General features: G+C 36.3%; 1 protein-coding gene across 25 annotated transcripts in view; it reads left to right on the top strand.

The window, feature by feature from the left end:
- The window catches only part of LOC135221710 (rho GTPase-activating protein 21-A-like), a 669873-nt gene that overhangs the window by 387437 nt on the left and 257436 nt on the right, over nt 1–25000 (top strand). For 24 of the 25 annotated variants that reach the window (XM_064259480.1, XM_064259473.1, XM_064259475.1 and 21 more), the window contains one exon: nt 20943–21041. Coding sequence is in view for 19 of the 25 variants with exons in the window: in XM_064259467.1 (XP_064115537.1) it covers nt 20943–21041 (99 nt within the window). In the remaining 6 variants the exon portion in view is untranslated. Of the gene's footprint in view, nt 1–2723; nt 3165–20942; nt 21042–25000 lie in introns of those variants that run through there. The other variant, XM_064259468.1, reaches the window with a different exon arrangement.

Raw genomic sequence — 25000 nt, 5'->3', positions numbered from 1 at the left:
GGACTCCAGTCCTTTAGATGCATTATGTATATGTGTATGTTGCCTATAAGTTAGTGAGTGAGTGTATTTGTTGAGGGAAGCCGGAGGCATGGCATGGAGAGGGCGAACGGGGAGGTCACGTGGGAGGTAGAGCTGCTGAAGTGAAAAGGAGACCACCGGACCCGGGGTCAACGGTAGCTCGGGTGAGGTCATTCGCGCTACGCGTTGCTGATCATAACTGTGTTCGGTGGTGGAGGTGGTTAGGTGGGCAGTGGTGCGTTTGGAAAGTAGTTATAGAGATGCGCTATCTTCGCTGTTAGTAATTGCTGGGGTGCCTAAGGGGTAAATGTCTGCGACTACCCTCTGGCCTAATGATTCCGCTTCTTCGTTCTCCGGAGTTTCTGGGTGGACAAGATTCCATAGAGGATGGAGGTAGTCATTTGACTCTCGTTGTGGTTCTGGAGTCAGCGGGAGATTCTCTTTGTGTTGTCTTTTTTATTAAATGATATCTAAAACAGGTGGTTGGGTTATTTTCGTTTTATAGATATTGTTTTATGGCATGCAAGGTCGCTGCGATCTTCAGTTTTTTAGGTCAGAATGGTGGAGAGGGATTTCTCTCGCTCTCTAAAGACATTTAAAAGTTCCTTTTGAAGTTACTATGCTAATAATGATTTTGCATTGCTAATGATTGCCAGATGGATTCAGCATTTGTTTTTATTTATTTGCATTGGTATATGATGTCAGATTTAATCTATGTAAATTATAGTTTATAAACTTCGCTGTATAATTGGTGTGTAATATGTGGTATTAATTCCAAATTTACATAATTTAGGACAAATAATACACAGTTGTGTGAAAAATGGTAGACTGGGTGAGAGGTACGAGTAGTTTTAGAAAAAATATATTTTGAAATTGTATTTTGTATATTTCTTTATCATCATTTTGTTAATGTGTATTTCCTCGAATGTTAAGTTTGTAGCGCAAGGAAACTTTTCTTTGCAAATACAGGAGAAGGTTTTCTATGGAAACTTTGCAATGCATTCTGTGGCATCGTTATGTTTTTAACTGACTTTTGGAAACCATTCGTGTAGATAACTTTACTGTTTTGTAAATTGATAATTTATTCTTGTACCATGCCTGCACGTTGTATGCAATTCACTTGTCCATTCCATGATTTCAGGCCAAAATTAATTATTTTACCAAAGCTTGGCACACACAGACACACACACACCATATATATATATTAATATATATATATATATATATATTATACTATATATATGTATATATTACGTATATATAGTATATATATATTATATATATATAATGTGTATATATATATATATATTTATATATATATATATATATATATATATATATATATATAGAGAGAGAGAGAGAGAGAGAGAGAGAGAGAGAGAGAGAGAGATCGGGACGACACAAACTCGAAATCAGTGATGAGGGAAGCAAAAGCTCCATGACAGAGACTCTCCCATTGAAAAGGCTGCCATGTGCCACAGCAGGATGTGCAGAATACAAGACCTGCATAGTAATGATCCATTTCACGCGGGCAGAGGGCCCCAGGGTAGGTAAAAGACAAACCGACCCTGTGTCACTAAATCCTGCTAACGAGAATAGCTCGTGTCACTCAAGTAACGCCTTTTTTTTTTTTTTTTTTTTTTTTTTTTTTTTTCTTTTTTTTTTTTTTTTTTTTTGCGATCATCTCCTTTAGGAATTTCATCGGCGCTGGGGCTTTTTATAGGTTTAAATTTTTTTTTTTTTTTTTTTTCAGTTTGACGATTGTAAGTCTTGACGCTAAGTGCTTCACCCTGCTGTCATGCGAGAAGCCGCTGAGCCCCACTCCCATTGCTTAAAAGCTTTTTGTTGTCGGATGCACTTACGTTTCGGAGAGTGTTTTATACATTGGATTAAAGGGGTTTTTCATTTGAGTTTACACTGTCTTTAGCTGGGAAGCCGATGATTTGTAGCTGCTTGCTTATTGTCACGTGGGTCCTGTTAAGAGTGATGGTTATTAAAATTATTATTATTAGTTCGTTTCGTATTACTATTAAAATTAGTTGAGCAAACTGATTTTCTATGGTTGTATTATTTAAAGTTGGTTTTATTGAAGTATTATATATATATATATATATATATATATATATATATATATTATATAATCCATATAATCATCAGTAGGGTTACCGAAACTCAGAAGATCAATAAGAGTTTATTATGAAATTATGAAACGTTTCGTAGCATCCTGACACATCATCAGTCTGTAATATGAAAATAATTCACATTTGTAAAATATAGAATTAAAGTTTACTTACTAATTTAAAAAGGAATATTTTGGTAAAAATATATTTCATCTGTAAAGGTGTTTCATTTAACTTCATGAAACGAATCGGTCGGTAATTTGTTTTCCTAGTGGCTTTTTCTAATTTCATTTAGGGTTTTTGTGCTAAGATGTCGGTACTTAACGTAATCGCATATTCTTATAGTAAACGTTTTTGCGAATTCATGGTCGGCGCTCATTTACGCGAACCATACCGCAATCGCGTGGCATTCAGTAGACAGGGAACCATTAAATAAGAAAATGGAGATACGAGCTGTCATGAGGGCAGTTTAAAACTTATTCACCGATAAGAATTGATGATAGTTGTCTACTTCGGTAATCTTATCTCTCCTTTATCACGCACTCGCTCGTGGTCGTGTCCGTGACCAGTAACGCCGAGTCGTCTTGTGGTGAAGGTGTCCCCGCGCAGCCGTCTTCTGCAAACTGTCGTCCGGGTTGGTTTAAAAGTGACCTCTGTGGCTTAATGGCATTTCTATGCGGTGCAGTTCGTTTGGGACAAGGAACCCTTTGGGAGAGGGCCGACTGATGAGTGTGGAGTTCGAATCAATTGATGACAAAATGTATACTCCTGCTTGTCACCTTGAATCGCAGCAATCTTGTGCATCTTCAGACGTCATGGCAGACAGCACGACCGATGCCATGACCGTGTGATAGCTCAACTCGTTTTGTGATACCGTTTTATATATCGGTGTACATATCATTCGTAGGAAATATGGAGTACTGGCAAGGTCTTGATATTCCACCTGATTATGGACAACATCACTATGGGTATCCATACCCTGTTTATCTTCAAGATGATCCATATGGATACCTTAGTTATATATCGGTAAGATGTAACGAATTAATAGTATATTTTAATTTGGGACTAAAGCACGATCTTGGAGACTGGCTATGCTTTTATCTGCTGTGTAAGTGGCCCTCGGCGCCTTGTTATCAGTGATAATAAGAGATTAAAACCATGCGGTTCTTGCTTTATTTTCTCGGGAACTGTGGTGTTCAGGTTGTGTGTCGGTGACAGTATGTTGTTAGGGGATTTTCCTGATCAATTTCTTAGGGTTATTTATTTAATTTAAAAGGGATTTCTATTATATTCATTTTGGTTCTATTATATTCATTTTGGCATTCTTTTCGATGGCCCTTTCACATTTTAAAACAATGTGATCATTTTCCATTCTAGACAGGATTTTTTGTGTGAAAAATTGTTATTACTTATAAGTATTTCAGCTTTCCTGTATTTTCCTTTGGTAGTCTTTATACGCGACGTTCGTATAATTTGGTTGTTCGAGAAAATGTAGCAGAAGAAGACTTTTTAAAGTTTATTACAATTTGTGTCTTCCTGTAATCTGTAGTTTTTATTGTATCTTCCGTGTATATCTCTATGTGACATCAGGCTGTATATTTCTATATGGCCTTGGGGTGAAAAAAATATCATTATTATTGTTTTTTTTATTATTATTTATCATTCTTATTTCATTTGTAGTGGTAATTATTTAATATGGTGTATAATTACGCGGAAATGTACGGCACAGTTCAAGTATGTCTGTATGTGAAAGACGCCCAGAGATCAGTATGATAAATACTGTATATAATACTCTTTTGAAGAGTATTATTGAACTAAAAATTTACTTATGAATTTCTGTATGTTTATTTTGGAAAAGATAACTGTGTGGAGAGTCGGCGTAAGCCAAACATTCGTGACACACGGGACAGTCCGTCTCTCTTCGCCCAGGTGTGCCAGTCAATTAGACTTTTCCACCTGGCTCAGGTTAGGCTTAACTTCCGTCATAGATTCGCTCACGTCATCGAAGTTATTTTCTGATACTGAAACGGATCGCTATCCAGATGTATCAGTGTGGAATAGACTGATAATGTTTAGTTGTGGATTGCTAATTAATTGTTTTATCTTCTATTGCAATTGTTTGTCAACTACAGAGGAAGACATTTCTATCGGTTATAGGTTATAATTTTACTTTTCATTTTGTCCCAATAAGTTCTGGTGTTGTCGACGTATATGCTGCTAGGTGTAACGATAAGCTTCTTCTTTTGAATTACATTTATTGGTAATTGGTTGTGGGAGGGCATTGTCACAGATATTGTGGCCTGAAGAGGAGGGAGCGGGCGCTGGGAAATCTCAAACCCATGTTCTCATTTTCTGCTCCCCTGACTCCGGCCTTCGGCTTTCTCTTGCTGGGGAATGAGGGAGATGAAAATGGTGGGAATGTTTATTAAGAAGGAAGGAAAATAAAGAAAACCTTGAGTTGAACGTTAAGGTAAAGGTTCAGAAATAGTAGGAATGTATAGGTGAGAAAAACCAAGGCTGTGTGATTTATTTTATCTGCAGAATTGTCCGAATTTATGCTTATACATCATTGCGTGTTTCCTTTGTTACTCTTGTTTCAAGCACTTTCATTGTTTACTTTTTTACTGTAAATAAATAAGAGAAATTCGAAAGGTATAGGACATATCTGAAGGTTTTCTACCGTCTTAGATTTATTCACCTAATATTTTTACCGTAATATTGAAGAAATGGTTTTGTGTTAATATCTTGGCCTACTAACGTATGCATTTACATAGATTCACAGTCACATAATACGCTCACGCTTAATTTCTGTAGTGAAGTGTAATTACGTATTATTCATGTTCGCAATTGCTTCAGCACTTTTATTTTAGTACCTGAAGCCCTAAAGCGATGACCTCGCATAACTGCTTGTCAAATATGCTACAAAGAGAGAGAATTAAAATAATTGAATTTTTTTTGTTTTACTTTATATGGATGAGATTTTTTTATTAGTCAAATGCCCCCCTGCAAACAAACCCTTCGTCCCCTTTCTCTCTTTTCGACGTCTGTATTAGAAGCCCCTATATTACTATTCAAGGGAATTACTTTGTATATGACATTGTCATGAAGGTTACCTGTGAAATGACCCCTTTTCTAGAATGATGATTTTGAAATTGCCAGCGGTGACTATTCTCCTGCCCAAATCTCTCTCTCTCTCTCTCTCTCTCTCTCTCTCTCTCTCTCTCTCTCTCTCTCTCTCTCTTTCTTCACAGATCCGTTAATGTTCTCATAATCCAGTAATTATCTTTCTCAGTTATTGCATGGTGTGGCCCACTACAAATTGATTAAAGGAACAGCGAAGCGACGTCTTGAGATTCCCGTCTAGATGTCATAGAACGCTGTGTTGTTCATTAAGCTCTTAAGTATTTGTACACTGGTCGCATTTAGGAAGACGTAACATGCATTTGGCATACTCAGCTGGGTCTCCTGTCACTTTAGTTGGCACAACGTCCTTTGGCATTTCAGATTTCAAATTAGTTTAAGTTAATTTTTTCATTTATTGGCGTGGGCGCAGAATTCATTTACCTTTCTCTCATCTTAATTGCGTTTTGTTTCTTTCGTTTATCTCGTTTACATTGTTTGTTATGTATTTGTTTACGGTGTCACGAAAATATTGTAGGGCATAAACGGTTACATTTATATTACATAGAAGAGTTTGCGATGTATAACATGCAAAAACATAAATAAGCTAATTTATGTGTTATTCATTATTTTACTCCTGTGTGATTATTGATAATTCAATAACGCCTACGCTCCCAGTATATTGTCTATCTGCTAATGCTTAAGTTTGTTAATTAAAATAAATATTTTTAAATTAAAGTCTTCAGCTTTCATATATATCATCCATGGATAATGGTGACGCAAGTATAAACTCAGCCGTGACCATAATTAAACTATGAGATAACGATTTCATATTTAATACGGATGCTGTATTAATGAAGCCGATGTAAGGAGTAAGACCAAGGTCATGTTAGAGGCCAAAGGTCAGGTAGAAATTTAATTTTAACCTAAATTTTTTTAATTGACGTAGACTGAGGACAAGGTTATATTTGAAGGGAAAAATCAAATAGGAATTTAACCGTGACCATAACTTTGAATTACATCGAAGAGATTATATATTTGGGATGTATTCTCTATTAAAGAAGCCAAGTTAATGTGCTGAGGTTAAGGTTCGATTAACAATTGCCGTAGGCGTTGTGTTTTGCAAAATATTTCGTCGCTCGTTTGGGGGCCTTGTTTGGGTCGTGCAACGCTCAGTTCATGTTTTTATTGTGAAAATCATTTAGAAAGGGGAGTGAGGCTAGATGGAAAGCTGTATCTTAAATGTCCCACCCCCATAATGAAGGAAAAGGTATATGTTGTGAAAATTTTCTTTACTTAAATTTTCTTTTTCCAATTGCGAAAGTGTTTCTTGAGTATGCAAGGATGATTTGCCTTTCTAGCATTTCCCTTTATTGCCGCGTTAGTGTGAGTAGAACAGTGGTAAGGAAACCTTTCTGACCCGAATTCTGGTACAGTTTTAACGCTCGTCCTCATTTTGAATAGGAAGTAGAGCTCTTCCCGTGTTTGTTTGTGTATGCGAATTCATCTCTCTCCTTCCGCTTGTGGGTGATCTCTCCGACCCGTTCGTCCCACGGGGAAATCCCCAAGTGGTATAGTTCTTTGGCTTATGCCAACTGATTCCCAGAATGACTTTATTACTATTATTGTTGTACTGTTTTTTATATATATATCTCTCTCTCCGGCTCCCGGTTTTATAATATAAGTCCCTGGTGCTTATCATGTCCACAACGTTTACAGGATAATATTAGATAGTCCTCTTGGTTTTCAACACATGACAGATGCTGAAGATATTGGCACGCTGAACAGAGAGAGAGAGAGAGAGAGAGAGAGAGAGAGAGAGAGAGAGAGAGAGAGATCATTAATGCCAACTCGTACAGTTCATGGTGGCTCAAAGATTAATTTTAATAACTTATTTGATTAGGCAGAGTTTGGTCTCACAGATAAGAACGAGGGTTTAACGTACAGTTCAGCTGGATTTTCTCGTAAGGCTTTGATCTGTGTGTGTGCTTTAGCGTGTGTGTGAGCAATTTATTACGTGAATATTTTTTTTCTGCAAATTTAATAAAAAAAATTTTATTCTGACGGCTTTAAAGTGGCTCCGTAAGAGGGAATTTTTCTTTGCTTTGTCATTATTAACTCTCTCTCTCTCTCTCTCTCTCTCTCTCTCTCTCTCTCTCTCTCTCTCCTCTCTCTCTCTCTCTCTGCATCTAGACATACATATCGAACCTTGGCCCGCCACTCAGTGAGGTTATCACCACTGCACTGCATTTTACGTATATCCCATAGACTTTTGGCGTCTTTGCATTGTTTAACCATGTGATGTCCCTCCTTACGCCACCAGCTATAATCCCCACAAACATTTTCATACTTACTCTTACCCGTTGCGTTCTTGCGTCAGCATTTCGTCCTCTCGTCCATTCCATTTTCATGAAATCTTCATAAATACTCACTCACTCACTCAGTCCAGAAAGACATTGACTCTGGACATCATCATTTCATTTTTAGTTTACTGTAAAAGAAAACTATTGAGATGGCTTTGTCTGTCCGCCATCAATCTTAAAATCTACTGAGGCTAGAGGGCTGCAAATTAGTATATAGATCATTCACCCTCCAATCGTCAAACATACCAAATAGTAACCCGCTATCCTCTGTAGTTTTTATTTATTTAAGATTAGAGTGCGTTTGACAACGCTATAGAACAGGCCACCACGGACCATGGCTGAAAGTTTAATGGTCCGCGGCTCATACAACATCATATACTGTGCAGAAAACTCGATAGCGCCGAAGAAGCTTGACGCATTTTTATAAGTTATCTTTTATTATGAAGTCCAGTTTTCTTTCTACATTACTTCCCTGTGTAACAACTTAGGATATTTAGTTCTTGCTCACCCTCGTCCTTCTTTGTTTTACTTTGTCTCGTCGATGACCTATGATGCTGTGACGCCAGTTGGATAAACCAGTGACAGCGAATATCATTACTGGCTTAATTTTTCATTCTCTCATTCATATATATATATTATATATATATATATTATATATATATATATATATATCTATAATTATATATATATATATATATAATATTAGTATACATATACTACATATATATTATATATAATATATATTATTTATATAATTATATATAGCTAATTATTATATATATATTATATATATACACATATTTTTATATACATATATAATTTATAATATATTATCAATATAGATATTATATAATTATTATAATAAGTATATATTATATATATATATTTAGAAGTCTTTGGGGATACTGCCCCATAGCCACTGGTTTGGTCATCTGTCATGAGAGATTTTTCTGGATGAAGACCTAATCTTTTCCATCCTCCGATGAAGAGTTACTAACCTCAGTGACTGGCTCACGTGCAGACGCGCGAGCGCACCCACACCACGCACGCACGTACCTAGTCATATGAGGTACGTGAAGTTTTAATGTTCATTTAACATTCATACTATGTTTACAGCTGTATTTGGCACAGCCAAGCTTTGCTTACTCAGTAGCGTGACGTAACACTTGATTTTTGAAGTGATTAACAACTCTGACTGTACCTGGCATTTTCATCCCGTAGACTTGATTAAGTTGTGGTTCGCCTTCCCTTGGCTTTTCGGGCAGTCACAACAAAGGGCATTGCCAACGTGCGTTAATTGAATGTCAGAAATTTATTTGGTAAATTTCTACACGAATGAATGAAGAGAAAGTGTTGTGTATATATTTTCACTCAAATATTGCGTTTATATCTGTACGTCTATATGGTTAAAAAGATGTTCTATTTTGGGCTGTTGCTTTTAAGAAATTTATTGTTTGTAAATTTTAAATATTGCCCTAGCCTACGTATACGCCATATACACATGTATAATGCTGACTGATTTTCATCCAGAAATGCTTTTGGTAAGCAGATTGTTCAACAAATGATAGTCTATGCTAAGTAATAAGTTGCTTTGCTTAGCATTTTACTTTTAACGTATGTTCTGTTTCACTAAAGTTAAACTGGTTCATCCTCTGAATATTTCTGTTTAGGGCTTTGTAGGAAGATTGGTTTTAAAATAGGTAAATTTAGGTGTATATAAATATGCCTTGGAATAAGACAGTAATTGTTTTATTAATGATTTTCTGTACATAATCTGGCATTGCATCTGGTGATATCGTAGATATTATTATTGTTGTTATTATTTATTATTATTATTATTATTATTATTATTTATTATTATTATTATTATTTTATTTATATTATTATTGTTGTTATTATTTTTATTATTATTATTATTATTATTATTATTATTATTATTATTATTCTTGTGTTTTTTTCTGTAAAAATTAACCTTACTTCAAAAAATCATTTTCTTACCCAGAGTATGAACATCGGCCAGTTATATATGAGCAAATATCAGCCCTGATGAGAAGAAATAATAAGAAGAATTGAAAAGACCATATATAAAATCAGTTCAACTGACGCTGCCATTTTCTTTAACAAGACATATCATTATTATTGTTATTATTATTATGATAGAAATGCGAGAAGCAACAGTGCTCATGTTCGTAAGCAAATTAATGTATTATTACATGCACTCGACTAGCCCATCTCTTGCACCTGGAAACGCAGTGGTATGTGCTGTGACCTTTGCTAGTTTAAACTGCGTAATGTCAGAATTAATATTTAACTTTGCCTTTGTACAAACACGTCTTCGTTATTCAACGATATCTGCTGCGGAATTTGACTTCGTCAGAAATTCCTCTCAACTGACGTGAATCTACACCGGCTTTACTTCAGTGCTTTTGTACTCTATCGAAATTGCTTTGGATTTTGCCATTGCGTTTCACTTATTATTAAAGTACATTAAGTAGTACTGAGTTTTCTAATATCTGATGTATTGTGATGGTTAGGTTTGAAGTTCGTGATGCGTCGACTATGCTGACACAAGAAGAATAGTTAACTATCAACGATTATAACAGTTGTAAAAAACACAATTATTGCGACAAACATTGCTTTCAATAAGGACAACAATTATTTAGACTTTTGAGTCGTAAATTAGATTTTTTCCTTATGTATATAACAGCGTTCAGCAAGGTGAAAACTACTGATATATAGGTGCAGACTTGCCGTGACATTTGCTCTTTTGTGATGTCCGTTCATTATACCCTACAGTTCCTTTACAGTCATCTCTCGGTCACAAGACTGATGATCTCGACTTTCTCTTACCTGCCTGTGATTCATTCATTCAGGCAAGTCACTTTAGCCCCCCTCGCCCCCGCTCGCCCAAGCTATCGTTGGGTGTGTTTGTCTTTGCAACGGTTCGGTAACCATGTGCTGGGCTGGGAGTCCGGAAAATTTCTCTCTCTCTCTTCTCTCTCTCTCGTTAGCTAATCTTTGAAAATGAAACATATATATATATATATATATATATATATATATATATATATATATATATATATATATATATATATATTATGCTTCATTTTCTAAGATTAGCTATGTAAAAATACGTATTGAAAAACTGATACTGAAATATAGTACCTGGTTATTCATGTTGTCTGATAAATGAAAATACGTAATAAAACATTTTTGATTGAAAATGAACAATTAAATAATGCTCGGAAGTTTTTTCGGCGAAATCAAGTTTTCTGAATAGCGTATAATCAAGACCATCGAAAATAGATCTATCTTTTGGTGGCGTCGGTAAAATGTTGTATGAGCCGGGGTTCATGAAAATAACCACGGTCCGGTGGTGGCCTGTCCTATATCGTTGCCAGACGCACGATTATGGTTAACTATAACCTTAAATAAAAAAAAAAAAACTACTGAGGCTAGATGGCTGCAAATTGGTATGTTTCATGATTGGAGGATGGATGACCAACATACCAATTTGCAGCCCTCTAGCCTCAGTAGTTTTTAAGATCTGAGGGCGGACAGAAGAAGTACGGACGGAGAGACAAAGCCGTCACAGTAGGTTTCTTCCACAGAAAACTAAAAGTAGTCATCAGTATTTTTGTCATTCAAAAACTCCGTGCAGCAGAAAAACGGAACACGCTAAAAACTCACCGGTGACAACAGCAAATTATGGCATCAACTTTGTCGGCATGGATGCCCTCTCGCTCACTTTAGATGCCCTTTGGGGGCCATAACAGAATTCTGGGCTCAAGTGCTGGTTGTAACGCCCATCATTTGGGCAGCAGACTAGGTTGGTCAACGTTCCGCTTGACAAAATCCCGGATAGCATCTTGTGTGGATAACACCTTTCTGCCGTGCAACTCCGTGTTGCTGATAGCGTCAGTCGTGTTTCCAGATTAAGGTGGAGATACCGTTACGAATTTAACTCTTGTTTTTTTCTTTTTTCATCTTCAATATTGTGGGTGGATAGTTGCGCTTTCTTTCGGATTTTTTATTCCCAGCCAGTTAAGTTTTTTTTTTATTTTTTTTTTATTTTGCTCACAATTTTTGGCAAACTTATATTTTGGTAATTGCCGTCAATACAGATTGATTAACTGACTGACTGCAAATGTCAACGTCCATTGCAACAACTGGGCATCCTTACTGCGGATGTTAGAATGTTTTCAGTTTAAAACGTTTTTTTTTATCGTTATTGCTAATATTTGTTTTATTTGTTTCTTTGTAGTTTTCTAGTTGAACTTCTCTTGTAGTTTTCTTGGAAGGATAAAAGTTTATCTTTGTTGAACAGAAAGTTCGTCCTACCTTGACTCGTGAGATTGATTTCATTCTGAATCAAGGTTATTGTCAGGGGAAGTGAGTTGAGTTTTTACTTAAAATTTTGAAGAAAGAAGTCTCCATTACCCTAATCTTGATGTTTGGTCAACTTGAGTATCAAATGTCATTTTTTCTGCTTGATGAGGCATTTGAAAACTGAACACAGTGAGCGAATGTAAATTTATTATTACTATTATTTATTATGGACACCAAAATTTGTTGTACTGGTATAGTAATGGTTTGTTGAAGGAAAAAGTGAATTTCATATGAAAAAATTACATTTTTTGAATGAATCAATAACGATCTGCCATTCTGTTATACAAAATGAGTACCCCAAAGTCCTTTGGTCTTTATGATAAGGTAGTACAGCATTATGAAAAGACGAATTTTGCTCGTTGTGTCAGTTGCATAGCAGGCGCACTTTCTCTTAATGGAATGAAGCTTTTATATGCATGGAAGACATTAGAACTGTTTTTAGTCTTATGTGTAAAATGTGGGCATATTAAGAAATCATTTTTATTTGTGGGATTTTCTCAGTACAAGCATTTTTATGATGAAGTAGGAAAATGTTAATTATTATTACTAATTAGTAGTATGACTAGTTGTTGTTGGTGATAAATTATTATTAGCTTTAGCTATTTTTGCAGATTGTTCCATCCATCCATCGCCTGCTTTGCAGGTGCCGGCATCACGCACTCAGCCTCTTGTCAGTTTGAGGTCAGTAGGTCATTGCCTTTGAAAAGGACTGCGTGTTTGAAGCTCGACCACTTACTGACTCTCGAATTAAAAGGGCTGATGTCAAGAGTATTGGCTGTCGCTTTGAAGAGGATCGATAAAAGAAAAAAAAAAAAACTCAAAAGAAGAAATCATGAATGAATGTTGACAGTGACACATTTTCCCCTTTGTAGTTCTACTCTCTCGCTTGCATCTTTATTGGTTAACAATTTAGGAAATTTATTTTTTACTCTATAAAATATGATCTCACTCGAAAAATCATTTAGGTTCCTTTCAGTAGTTATGTAGGTCATTCGACTTATTAAAGAAAAAAAATCGAGATTATAATGGAGCGATGTCTAGAATTTTTGCCGTACTGGATTTTTGTCGCTAGTAATCGTTTTTCTGCTAAAGTAACTTCTACTTTAGTGTCGCAGGTTTGATTATGTCTTTAGAGTGATCCTGAAGACGATGTTTTCTGTGATTTTAATATCATTAACTATGTGCCACAAATATCCGCAATTATATAGTAAAGTAATTTCTATGTTAGCGTAAACAAAAAAAAATTACCACTGGTGAAGAACACCTCGAAAGTCTCTGTTTTTATTTTACATAGTGATATATAGATTTTTTATTTTATGTAGTTAATATGTAGTTGTGGATTTTTATGACACAGATTGTTCTTCACGAGATTGTGAATTTTTAGCACTAATAACTTTTATGAACTGTTTACAGCAATCTCTCTCTCTCTCTCTCTCTCTCTCTCTCTCTCTCTCTCTCTCTCTCTCTCTCTCTCTAACCTTAGTAGGTATATGAATTTTACAGCCAGTACAGTGAATAACGTTGAGAAGTTTCTCTCTCTCTCTCTCTCTCTGCTCTTAAGTCGTACCTTAACGAGTTTTAGTTATCTCCGGGTTATCGTTCTAGCATTTCCGCTGAGCGGCCCTCATATGGAATCGTTCATTTTTATTAGCTGTAAATTTTAGATCAAGTGTTTTAAAAGTGAACTTAGTTCAGCATCCGGCTGGTTTATGATAATGCACTTCGTACCCACCTTTGGATTTTGTATGCTTATGGTATGTGAGTGTTTGTACGTATATTATGTACACGCGCGCAAGTATCGCTGTCCATAATGAACTACTTGTGAGTACGAGCATTAGCCTCATCATAGCGATATGGCTAGTCATGGCACATTTAGCTCAGTAGCAACAGAATCTTTTGCCGTGTTAGTAACAGCTACAAATAAATCGAATGTTCTCGAGGTGAGTCCTTGAAGAATAACGATCAAACAGACGTGTATCTTTATTTATTTGTTTATTTATTTGTGTTTATGTATCTGTATATTCTTACTCGTTAGTATCGTTTGCAAAGCCCGTTTGTGGGAAATAGCTAGATTGGTCATAGCTTTGCGAGTCTATAAATAAAACCATTTCATAAATGAGCCATATATTATTGTACATAATATAGTATCATTATTATTCATAAGATTCTGGGATTTTTATGAAACAATCCAGATGGTCATAAAATACAGCCAGCAAACTTTCATGAAGCATAATTAATTATAATGATAATGATTTCTTATACAACGAAGTACGTGAGTGCATTGTAGATGTTCGTTTTTATTCGTTTTCTGTTAAAGAAAACTACTGAGGTGGCTACTTGTCTGGCCGTCAGCACTTTTTCTGTCCGCCCTCAGATTTCAGAAACTGAAGTTAGAGGGCTGCAAAGTGGTATATTGATCATCCACTTTCCAATAACCAAAGATACTAAATTGTAGCACTTTAGCCTCAGTAGTTTTTTTTTTATTCTAATTAAGGTTAATGTTAGCCTTGATCGTGCGTCAGACAATGCTGTAGGACAGGCCACAGCGGGGCCGTAGCTGAAAGATTTATGGGCCGCGGCTCATACATTAGGCTATTATACGGTGTAAAGAAAACTCGTTTGAACCGCAGAAACTTTGGTACAGTTTTTACTTGTTCTGATTGTGACCGAAATCATCGAACACCTGCAAACATAATTTCTCGTCGTTATCTTTGCCCTGCTTTTGATTAATCTTCTGAGAAGCAAAATGGAAATGCTCCGTCGATCATTTGATTGACAGATATTGACACCTGTCAAAGATTAAAATCTCAAGCGAGCATGACCAAAATTTTGGGTTGTGAGTAGCTGGCCTATTATTTATTTAAATTATTTCGTGTGAATGCTTTGTAATCTGCTACTTTTAGAATGTATTTTTATATAGTGTTTTTGCGTGTTAATGCACATTATAATGATAGTTAATTTTGGTGGCTTCCGTGGTGAGCTGAACATTTTTTCGCGCAGCTGATGCAACGGAGTATTTGGACGCTTAACTCGTTTTTTTTTTTCTCCCTCTTGTCCTGTAAAGATAAAAGCTATTGTCTTCCAATCTTGGACCATTGCCATCTCAAAAGCGTTAGTGTTTGGACTGTAATCGAAGGTGGATTCAAATGGACAACTTGTCTAAAGAACAATACTACGTAAAGTGTTCTGTATTGCGAAGTCTACAGAATTTTTATTATGTAGTGCCCGACCTTACGCCTCCCAGTTGAAATTGAAAAGCTTGAAGTTTAATGTTAATAAATTCAGTTTTAATTTTTTTATTTTTTTTTATTTTGTAAGAGAACGAAGGGAATGAAGTGGAAACGTGAGGAAGAAAAGTATTTCTACAGTTTTCAGTTTGTTTTAAAACTTATCATTTATAAGGTTGGTTAAAGATTTATTGTTTGTGATGATTAATTGTCCACAATTAATCCTTGGTTCTTTTTGGCCACATTGTCAAGTTGATTCTCTCTCTCTCTCTCTCTCTCTCTCTCTCTCTCTCTCTCTCTCTCTCTCTCTCTATATATAATATATATATATATATATATATATATATATATATATATATATATATATATATATATATATATATATATATTCTCAGTCATTCAATAACAGCGTTTTCCCTGTTTACAGATTTGTATCAGTGACTACACTGATGTTAGTTCACGATATTAATACACTTAAAACATCTAAAAGGAACATCAAGTGCGAACGTACATATATATTATATATATATATATATTATATATTATATATATATATATATATCTTATATAGATTTAATATTAATAATAATAATATATAATATATAAATATATATGTGTGTGTGTGTGTGTGTGTGTGTGTGTGTGTGTGTGTACACACACGTTCGCACTTGATGTTCCTTTCAGATGTTTTAAGTGTATTAATAAATCGTGAACTACATCAGTGTAGTCACTGATACAAATCTGTAAACAGGGAAAACGCTGTTATTGAATGACTGAGAACTGTATTGGATAACAAAGGGGGAAGTTTTGAAACCAGGTGCAAGCTAGACATCTATCCTACCGAATTGAAGTTACTAGGACAAGATTGGCGACGTCCCGGAATGGATTATCCTTGTTGTGATAATGCTAACCTACAGAGGGAAACCCAATCCTCTACAACCCTCGTATTGTCGTTAGGCCGTTGTCGTTGATATCTCTGTCGGGGGCGGCGGTTCTTGGGGGGGAAAGGCAGGCGACGTCCTTTGTTGTATACACGTGTGAGTTGAGCGGAGATCGTCAGGCTGATGGGGCCAGATATAAGCATGTTAATGAGAGAGTTTTAGATTGGCTTAGAGAGGGAAATGCGATTTGGGACGAGGTGCCATAAGGACACTGCGTCGCGGCCGGATGAGAGATTGCCTAAACAAAGCGCCATTGCGAGGTGTGTCATCTTTCCTTTTCATCGGGGCGACTGTTGGTGAGCCCTTTTGTAGGGTTGGTGTAGTGGTGGCGATGATGCAGACTTCCTGCAGAAACAAACTCTCTCTCTCTCTCTCTCTCTCTCTCTCTCTCTCTCTCTCTCTCTCTCTCTCGTAGCGTAAGTGGTACCACAACCTACAATAATTGATTGACCTGTTCGATCTGTGAGGTGTACGGGGAGGGAACGATAAGGGTGCGATCCATAGAAAACCAGCAAACCTCCTTTGTTTCTGGTTGCTAGTCAGCTATTGTGGGTCATAGTTTCGGTGGAGACAGCGAGAAAAAAGTAAATGGTTAAAGACAACAGACAAGGGTGTTTAGTACTGTTTAAAAATTGTTCAGTATATTATCAAATATTTTCAATCGCAAGGGCCTCTTATTAGATAATCTCATCCTACTACGCTGAAACCACCCTCTCTCTTTCTCTGAGACTCTTAGAGGGTGAAGTCAATAGATTAAATTCTTCTGGTGGTGAAATTCTCTCTCTCTCTCTCTCTCTCTCTCTCTCTCTCTCTGAGGGTGTAGTCAATAGATGAAATTCTTCTGGTGGCGAAATTAGATTACAATTAGACCTAATTGTCACGGTTTAACTATTAGGATTTCTATCTCTTCAATTGCGCAATAGGTCGTTGAGCAAAAGTTTTATATTCTGTACTGTTTCTTGTTACCCTCATTAGCATGGAGGAGCATTAGGTAGCAGATTTTGTGATCAGTACCCAACATTATGCTGCTTTCTGAAGGGGAGACGCCTGTTTTGCATCTTATTCAGGTCTGACTTACTAAGGGAGTGTAATGAGATGTGCAAAGCATATGATAATGCTATTTGTAAATAATACAGGCTTATCAAGTCGCATCATTCCGCCGCCATACTGTCCCTTTGGTCGTGTACTGCATGGCAAAATACGTCAGTTATTTCCAGGAGTAATGTCTCGATAAGCTGTATACAGTAAGTCAGTGGAGAATAGCAATGAATGGGGAAGCGTGCCGAAAGGATGCCATACCCAAAATGTAGGTATTATTTGTTTGAGCAATAAGACAAACCGGCTCCTTAAGAACCTCCTGCGGTAGCTCATGTAGAATGGTCGTTTATTTGTTGACTGATTTGTATTGCTTTTGACAAATTTATGTTATTTGTCTTTTGTCGTGCGTTTCCTTTACTGCTTTATTATACGTTTACGAGTTCTCATTAAGACGTTGGCAACCCCTAGGTTAGCGCACCTGCTGTGTGTATTAACCTTATTTTTAAGGAATGGATTTCGTTAGAGGACAGGTGGAAGGGATGGCATGAGAAGTAGAGGAAAAGGAAGTGGAAAGAGGATTAGCCTGGGGCGGACGCATCCGGTAAAGGGAGAAAGTACCGCTATGGAAGAAAATTGATGAAGTGTATTCACACACTTATACTTATATGTTTATATACGTATATATAGTACAAGCATAAACGAGTATTTATATTGATATAGTATATATATACAACATATATAAATATATATAAATATATATATTATATATATATATATATATATATATATATATATATATGTGTGTGTGTGTGTGTGTGTGTGTGTGTGTGTGTGTGTGTGTGTGTGTGTGTGTGTGTGTGTATTTGATTTTATATCACGAAAAAGGTAAAAACGTGATGTTTATGCGAACAAAGTTACAGCCACGGGCCAAAATTGAAACAATTGAGATGCTAAGTACTTTCGTCTTATTTCCGAGACAGTCACATAGACGAAATTACTCAGCATCTTTTGTTTCAGTTTTCCTTCTTGGCTGTAACTTTTCCCATATAATAGGTGTGTGTGTGTGTGTGTGTGTGTCTGTCTCCGTCTCCGGTATTTTTGTAATGAAAGTATTCTTGTACTTACATTAAAATAGTTGCGCTCTCTCTCTCTCTCTCTCTCTCTCTCTCTCTCTCTCTCTCTCTCTCTCTCTCTCTCTCACAAACAAACAAACGTATACACTATTTGTTTAATTAGGCTAATGTTATGTTTTTTCTCCGAATGGGGTGTGCCGTTTCAACATCACAGCATCCGTTTGAGTTTCAATAACATGTATTTTTCTGGGAGTGATTCCAAGACGTTGGGCTAGTGTACAATTTATTCCTGGGTGAGGTAAGAATGAGCGGGGTCTTGTAACATATATCGGTTTGTTTTAATTTCGATATATCTATGTTTCTTAGGCGGTGATGTAGTGTATATGTATGTATGAATTTTTTTCATAGACACTTTTCTTAAAAAAATTTTAACTTTGTGAAGGAAATGAACAGCCACATTTAATATGGCACTCGTTCAGGTAATGGAATGCAGTCTATGGCAGCGCATAATATGTGTGGGTGGGAAAATTTTGATCAAATGTAATCCCGATTTTGCTCTCTCTCTCTCTCTCTCTCTCTCTCCTCTCTCTCTCTCTCTCTCTCTCTCTCTCTCTCTCATCATATTCTGTTTTAGAAACTTCGTCATGGTGTACAAAGAGTTGAACTTGCGTTATCCGTTCATTTTTGTTTCAGGCTCTTCATTACTCACGGTTATTTTTGCTGTGTATTTAATGCTTGAGCGGACGAAGCACCAGGATACTTTTGTTGTTCTCTCGACTGTTTATCCTCTTGAGCTGTGTTTTCTCGTTTCATTTTTGTATCGTAGGTTCTCTTGTGGATGCTGTTCATAATGTATTTACACTGCACCCAGCTATGTTTTGCTCAGTGGTTTTAATGGTTTCTGTATACTTCGTTTTATTTTATTTTAACGTTCTATTCTGGTTCTCACATCCTTTCTCTGTATTCTTTTTCTTGTTTGAATTTTTTTCCGTTTTATTTGAATAAAATTACGCGTGCATTTAAATAGTTGATCTAAGAGTTAACGTAAGATTTTTCCAGAACCAAATAAAAGAAGCAGTCCATTAATTTTTTTCGATAAAGAACGTGCAAGTAAATAAAAACCTTTGTTTCCGCTAAGAAAATGCAATTAAATTATGAACAATGCTTTCTTGAGAATAAAGTTCAGATACAGCAGATTTTTTGTAAGAAGTGTAAGTAAGGTAAAGCTGTAACATCACCGTTATCTTACTAAAATGGTGATTGACAAAGATGATTCTCCTCTGAAAAGTTTCGATCATAGTACAGATTCAAGAATTACTGGATTTCAAATCTTTTTTTTTTTGTTTTTGTTTTACGTCGTTTGTATCATGAATAGTGATTCGTGTCGTAAAGAAAGAATAAAGCTATATGGTAATGGGAAAAGATTTTCCTCTCTCTCTCTCTCTCTCTCTCTCTCTCTCTCTCTCTCTCTCTCTCTCTCTCTCTCTCTCTCTCATAAGTTTACGCATTTCCTCATTTCTGTAACTAGTTTTATGTGGTGTGCTCGTGCTTGATTGCGGCTCTCTCTCAATTTCTTTCCAGATGTTATTTATATTTCAGAAGATTATTGGCCTTAGGTTTCACCTACAATAAAGATAAATGCGCTATTTTTTTGTTGTATTAATAAAAGATTTTAGTGGTGTTTCCTTTCCAATGAAAGTAAAGATTTTAACGGCCGGTTGATCTGTGAATGTACTGAAGGGTGTGCCCAAGAGAATACTGTGTGTTATTTGTTGCTTAATTGCTTCTAATTAAAAAGGCACGAGGTCTCTTCCTCCCTCCGCAAATGTGTCTTTTTTCCACATGTTTAGCAGACGGAGACGCCCATTTCCCTTCTCGTCAGTTATTAGAGATTGTTGTTAATGTTCTTCCTGAAAGTTTCGCGCATGTCCAAACGCTCGACTCAGTCTCCACTTTTGGGGTAGCTACGATACAAGTGTACTCTTGCACGTAATATGAATGTAATTTTTCTTCATATATATATATATATATTATATATATATATATAGATTATAGATTATTAGATATAGAATTATAGATTATAAGATTAAGATATTAGATATTAGAATATATAGATATTTAGATATAAGATCAAGATTATTTTAGATCTAAAAGATAAGATATTTAATAATAATTATATATTATATATATAACTATATTATTATATATAATATATAGAGAGAGAGAAGGAAGGTGAGGGGGGAGAGAGAGATGAGATCTAGACGAGAGCACAAGCTCTTAACTTCTCGAATTCATCCCAGTCTCTGGATAAGCTTGTCACTAAAAACCATTAGGCCATTTAAGTATGCATTATATATATATATATATATATATATATATATATATATATATATATATATATATATATATATATATATATATAGTGTTTGACGTGGTGATTAAATACCGTACAGGGAGTGTATAAGTGGTTCTGTTTTATTTCATTTTTATGAACTCAAATGTTCCCATATCAAAATACTGTTTCCTTCCCTAAGATTGCAGTGACCGTGCTATTTTGTGGAAATCACTGAGGTGTGTTCTTCGCAGAATTGGTAAATATACCGTAAGTGCTGTACAGTCTCAAAAATAAGATATTTTTTCTGTTCACTTGCAGACCTCACGTGGCGGACCCCGACTTCTTTCGATTACTAGGGGTGACCACGGCTTCGGCTTCACGCTTCGACATTTCATCGTCTACCCACCCGAGTTATCGGTAAGTCCTCATCCCTTGAGTGTTGCATGTTCTTATTTTACCCTTGCTTGGATGTCATTCTTGATGCGTTGTTTTCGAGACAGAAATGACCATCCAGTATCTTTGTCGTAAAAATATTCCACTGACACTGTTATTTTAGTTCACTTTTACAGGTAGTTTTGACATGTTATGTGTGGTCAGATTTTAGAGCATAATTAGGGAAAAGCAGCGGTCATAGTTGTTTTGGCATTAAAGCATGAGAAAATGAGTCGTCATTCTTTTAACAAGCGCTTCATGCGTGATCGACGAACCATGGGCTATTTTTGGTGCATGGCGTAACCGCCTCCTGTTCGTTCACCAAACTTTTATCAGTATTCTTTAACGTTAATTCCCGCTTCTGCATTTTGAAGCAATTGATTACCGACGATTACTACCTTTCACTCTTGCTACAGTGATTTCACCTTGGTGTCTCTCTTTTGGGATTAAAATTGAATTTTCTTCCGATGTTTCGTGTTTTGAAATTTGTCTTGCTGCCTACGTCTCTCGAAGAGTTTGGATCGCGAGTATTTTGTTTCGGAAAGAATTTCAAATTAAAATATATTTTTACAAAAATTGATGAGTATTTTGTCATTACCTCGATCCAACGTGATTGATTTGTAGGAAGAGGAGTTGGGAGAAAACGAATGGAAGTACACCATTGTGAGCAATTGGTCGTCCGCAAGACTGGTTTTGTATGTGTGACATCATTATCGGGTTGCGTGCATTGCATCACTGGTCTAAAGCTCGCGTGGCATGACGTCACGGGGTCACCACCTCGACTTGCGTAGGAGGGAATGATAATTGTACGTCTGTAATTTCCATTCCTCCTCTGCACTGTAAACGGCAAAGACACTTGTTCGCATTCTAATAGGAAGGTTTTCAATGCGTTTATGGGCAAGTTTTCTTGTCTTTGGAGCAGTTTTGTTTACCTTCTCTGAAAAATGAACAAAATAAAAATTTCGATTATAAAATTTACTTGGGAGTCGACGTGTCCCTGAAGTAGGAAAGATTCAACAGAATGTTTTTTTATATGATTTTATAGCAAGTTGGCAATTCCATGGACTTTTCTCATAGGAATAAAAAAAGTTCTAATGTTGTAGTTTAGTTTACTATAACCTAAGAGTCGAAATGATCACCGTGAAGACTAACTTTATTGCTCGAATTTGTCATTTTTGACATGCACTGCCGTTGAGCTTTTTACCAAGGTAGAAAGTGATTGATACCAGGATCCTCGTCTTTTAGAAACTAAAGTCAGCCATTTTATTTTGCGTTTTTGTGGCGGAAAAGAATTATTTGGGTATTTATTCCGGGCTGCTGATGATGCTGAGCATCCTGCGTCTGTTGTCGTGATTGCAGTGAGTGGTTTGCTTGTGCTTTCTACTTTCCTTTTGGGTTACTGTAAATCTCTCTCTCTCTCTCTCTCTCTCTCTCTCTCTCTCTCTCTCTCGTGCTTGTGTGTACTGCTTTTAGGATCCGCATTCTTAACGCATTTCGTGCTTTTGTTTATTTTTTCCGTTTTGTGAATCGAAAGAACGAACGACCGTGTTCGTGTTTGGATATATATACTATATATAACTTATTATTATGATATCTGCTACTCTATATATATATAATACAGAGAGAGAGCAATAGACCCGCCCTTGCTTGCCGTGTTTTAGGATGAAGAGAAGAAATATTGCCATTTTAGTTGATAACGTTACAACTGATATGATTAGAAGCCAACTTCTGCGATGCCACTAGGGACCCAAATCGGAATTTTAGATAAGGCCGTGACGGCCTCTGTTATCAATGAGGATCTTTAGGCAGTTAGAATGTTTACACGCGAATGCAATGCCGAGATACCTCACATCCAGGTAAACGGGCACCACTTCTTGTGCCTCAGACTCGTTAATTTTGGAGGTGATGCTGGTCCTCAAATCTAGATTGAACTCTTGAAACTGGCAGCCAGTGCAGTCATCTTTCTGTCCTGTCTTTCGGAGTATATATTTGATATTTTCTGAAATAAAAAGATCACATATACATTAAGCGAGTAGCTCGAAAATGACAGGTCACTAGAGAAAAAAAAGTCTTGGGTTATAATTCGAATATGAGTGCACTGGACTATATGCTGTCACTAGGTCACTGTAATGAATGTAGTTTAGCCTTTTATATCATATCTTTTATCCTGAGACGTGAGGTAGCTTATTATAGAATCATTCGGTTCGGATGTTACTTGTTATTGAATTATTTCGAAACGGCGCACAGTTGACTCAAGTGTCTCACTCCTATCATTTTAAAGACTAAGTTTAATGAGGTTCCCATTGCAAACTACGAAAGTATTGTGTAATGTTGTTCAAAGTGTAGGTGCACACACTTGTGTGTGTGTATATATATATATATATATATATATATATATATATATATAGTATATATATATATATATATATATATGAGAGAGAGAGACTTTCGTACATTATAAATGCTAAATCATTCTTGTGCGTGCGTTTACGTACCAAGCCTTCATCTTTGGCACTTCCATACCTCTGTTTGAGGAAGGAAGATGGAGATGGACGGGGGGCTATTAGCGATTCTGTCTTGGCGTCGTCCATCGGAAATGTCGGGGAACTTTTGCTCGTAAAGGACGTCAATTTGGAGTTTAATCACACGTCTTGCTCGCTTCGGAAAAAATGAATCTTTGCTCAGCAAAGCTTCCTGTGCGTCCGTCCGGTCACCTTCAGTGTCGCTTTGCTTGTCAGGATGGATTATGAGCTGTTTGCCTTTTTTGCTTGGAATTGTAGTGTTCTCTGAGGATTTCGTTTGGCTGAGTTTGGAGGTTTTTTCTTTAGGTGTCCGTTGCATTTCCTTATTATTATTATTATTATTATTATTATTATTATTATTATTATTATTATTATTATTATTATTATTATTATTATTAAATTTGTTGCGCACAAGTATTTCTGGTGAACATAAAAGACCTTTGGATCAGGTACAATTACGGAATCTTGATATTATCTAGGCACTATTCCTTAAGTCAAGGGGAAATGTGATCAAACGAGAGTACGATCTTTCTCAATATAGGAAAGAAAATTGCTGAAGTAGTTAAAAAAAATCATTCCGGGATGCGCTTGCTCATAAAGCAATTGATTAGACTTTATCAGTTTTTTTTTGGCGCACGGGAAATGAGAAGTGTTTCATCCATAGAGTGCAGCAATATGGCCTGGACTTTTAGTCCCTCACGGTTTTTGTTTTTATAAATGATTATCGTCAGTGATTCATATTCGTTGGATCGTGATCTTTTTCTTACTTCAGCCTTTCCGTGACCCGTGAGCTTCTCTGGGTGTTCTTTTTGTTTTTATTGAAGATTTCTTGGTTTAAAGCCAGCGTTCTTGGGTGTTCGCAGGACCCACTTAAAGGGGTCCTGGGTATGCGGTACCACATATGGCGACAGAGAAAAGGATTTGCTTTCGAGAGGAAAAGACTTTGCTGTGCTTCATGGGTCGTTAGATTCTGCAGTTTTGTTCATAAATGTTTTTTGTTTAGAATTTTATTGTGCGAATAAGGATTTAACCTCTTATGAATGTAAAATAGGGGCTTTTGCAGTTTTGAAAAGAATGTATATCCTATTTGGGTTATGATTGCCTTCGTTCTCATGTGCACATATGTACGTACTTAAGCTGAATCATTCCCCTACACACACACACACACACACACGTGTGTTTATGAGCATGCCCAACCAGGGGTAGGGTGGAGCTGGGAGTGGAGTCACGTCTAGTGTTATTGTCATTTCTTGTTCCCCAGAATTACCGCATCATTCTGAGTGAGTTACCAGTTACAAGATCCACCCGCAATATCTTTTGTCCTTAGATATAACAGTTAAGGTCGCCCAAAGTCTTGGATTCCTTCGACCCTCCTGAGGGCACGAGGTCATGGGCGAGAAATATAAAGAGGTGCCGAAAGTC

The sequence above is a fragment of the Macrobrachium nipponense genome, chromosome 3, assembly GCF_015104395.2.
Source record: "Macrobrachium nipponense isolate FS-2020 chromosome 3, ASM1510439v2, whole genome shotgun sequence".
Lineage (NCBI taxonomy): Eukaryota > Metazoa > Arthropoda > Malacostraca > Decapoda > Palaemonidae > Macrobrachium > Macrobrachium nipponense.
This window is presented reverse-complemented; position numbering and strand designations above follow the sequence as displayed.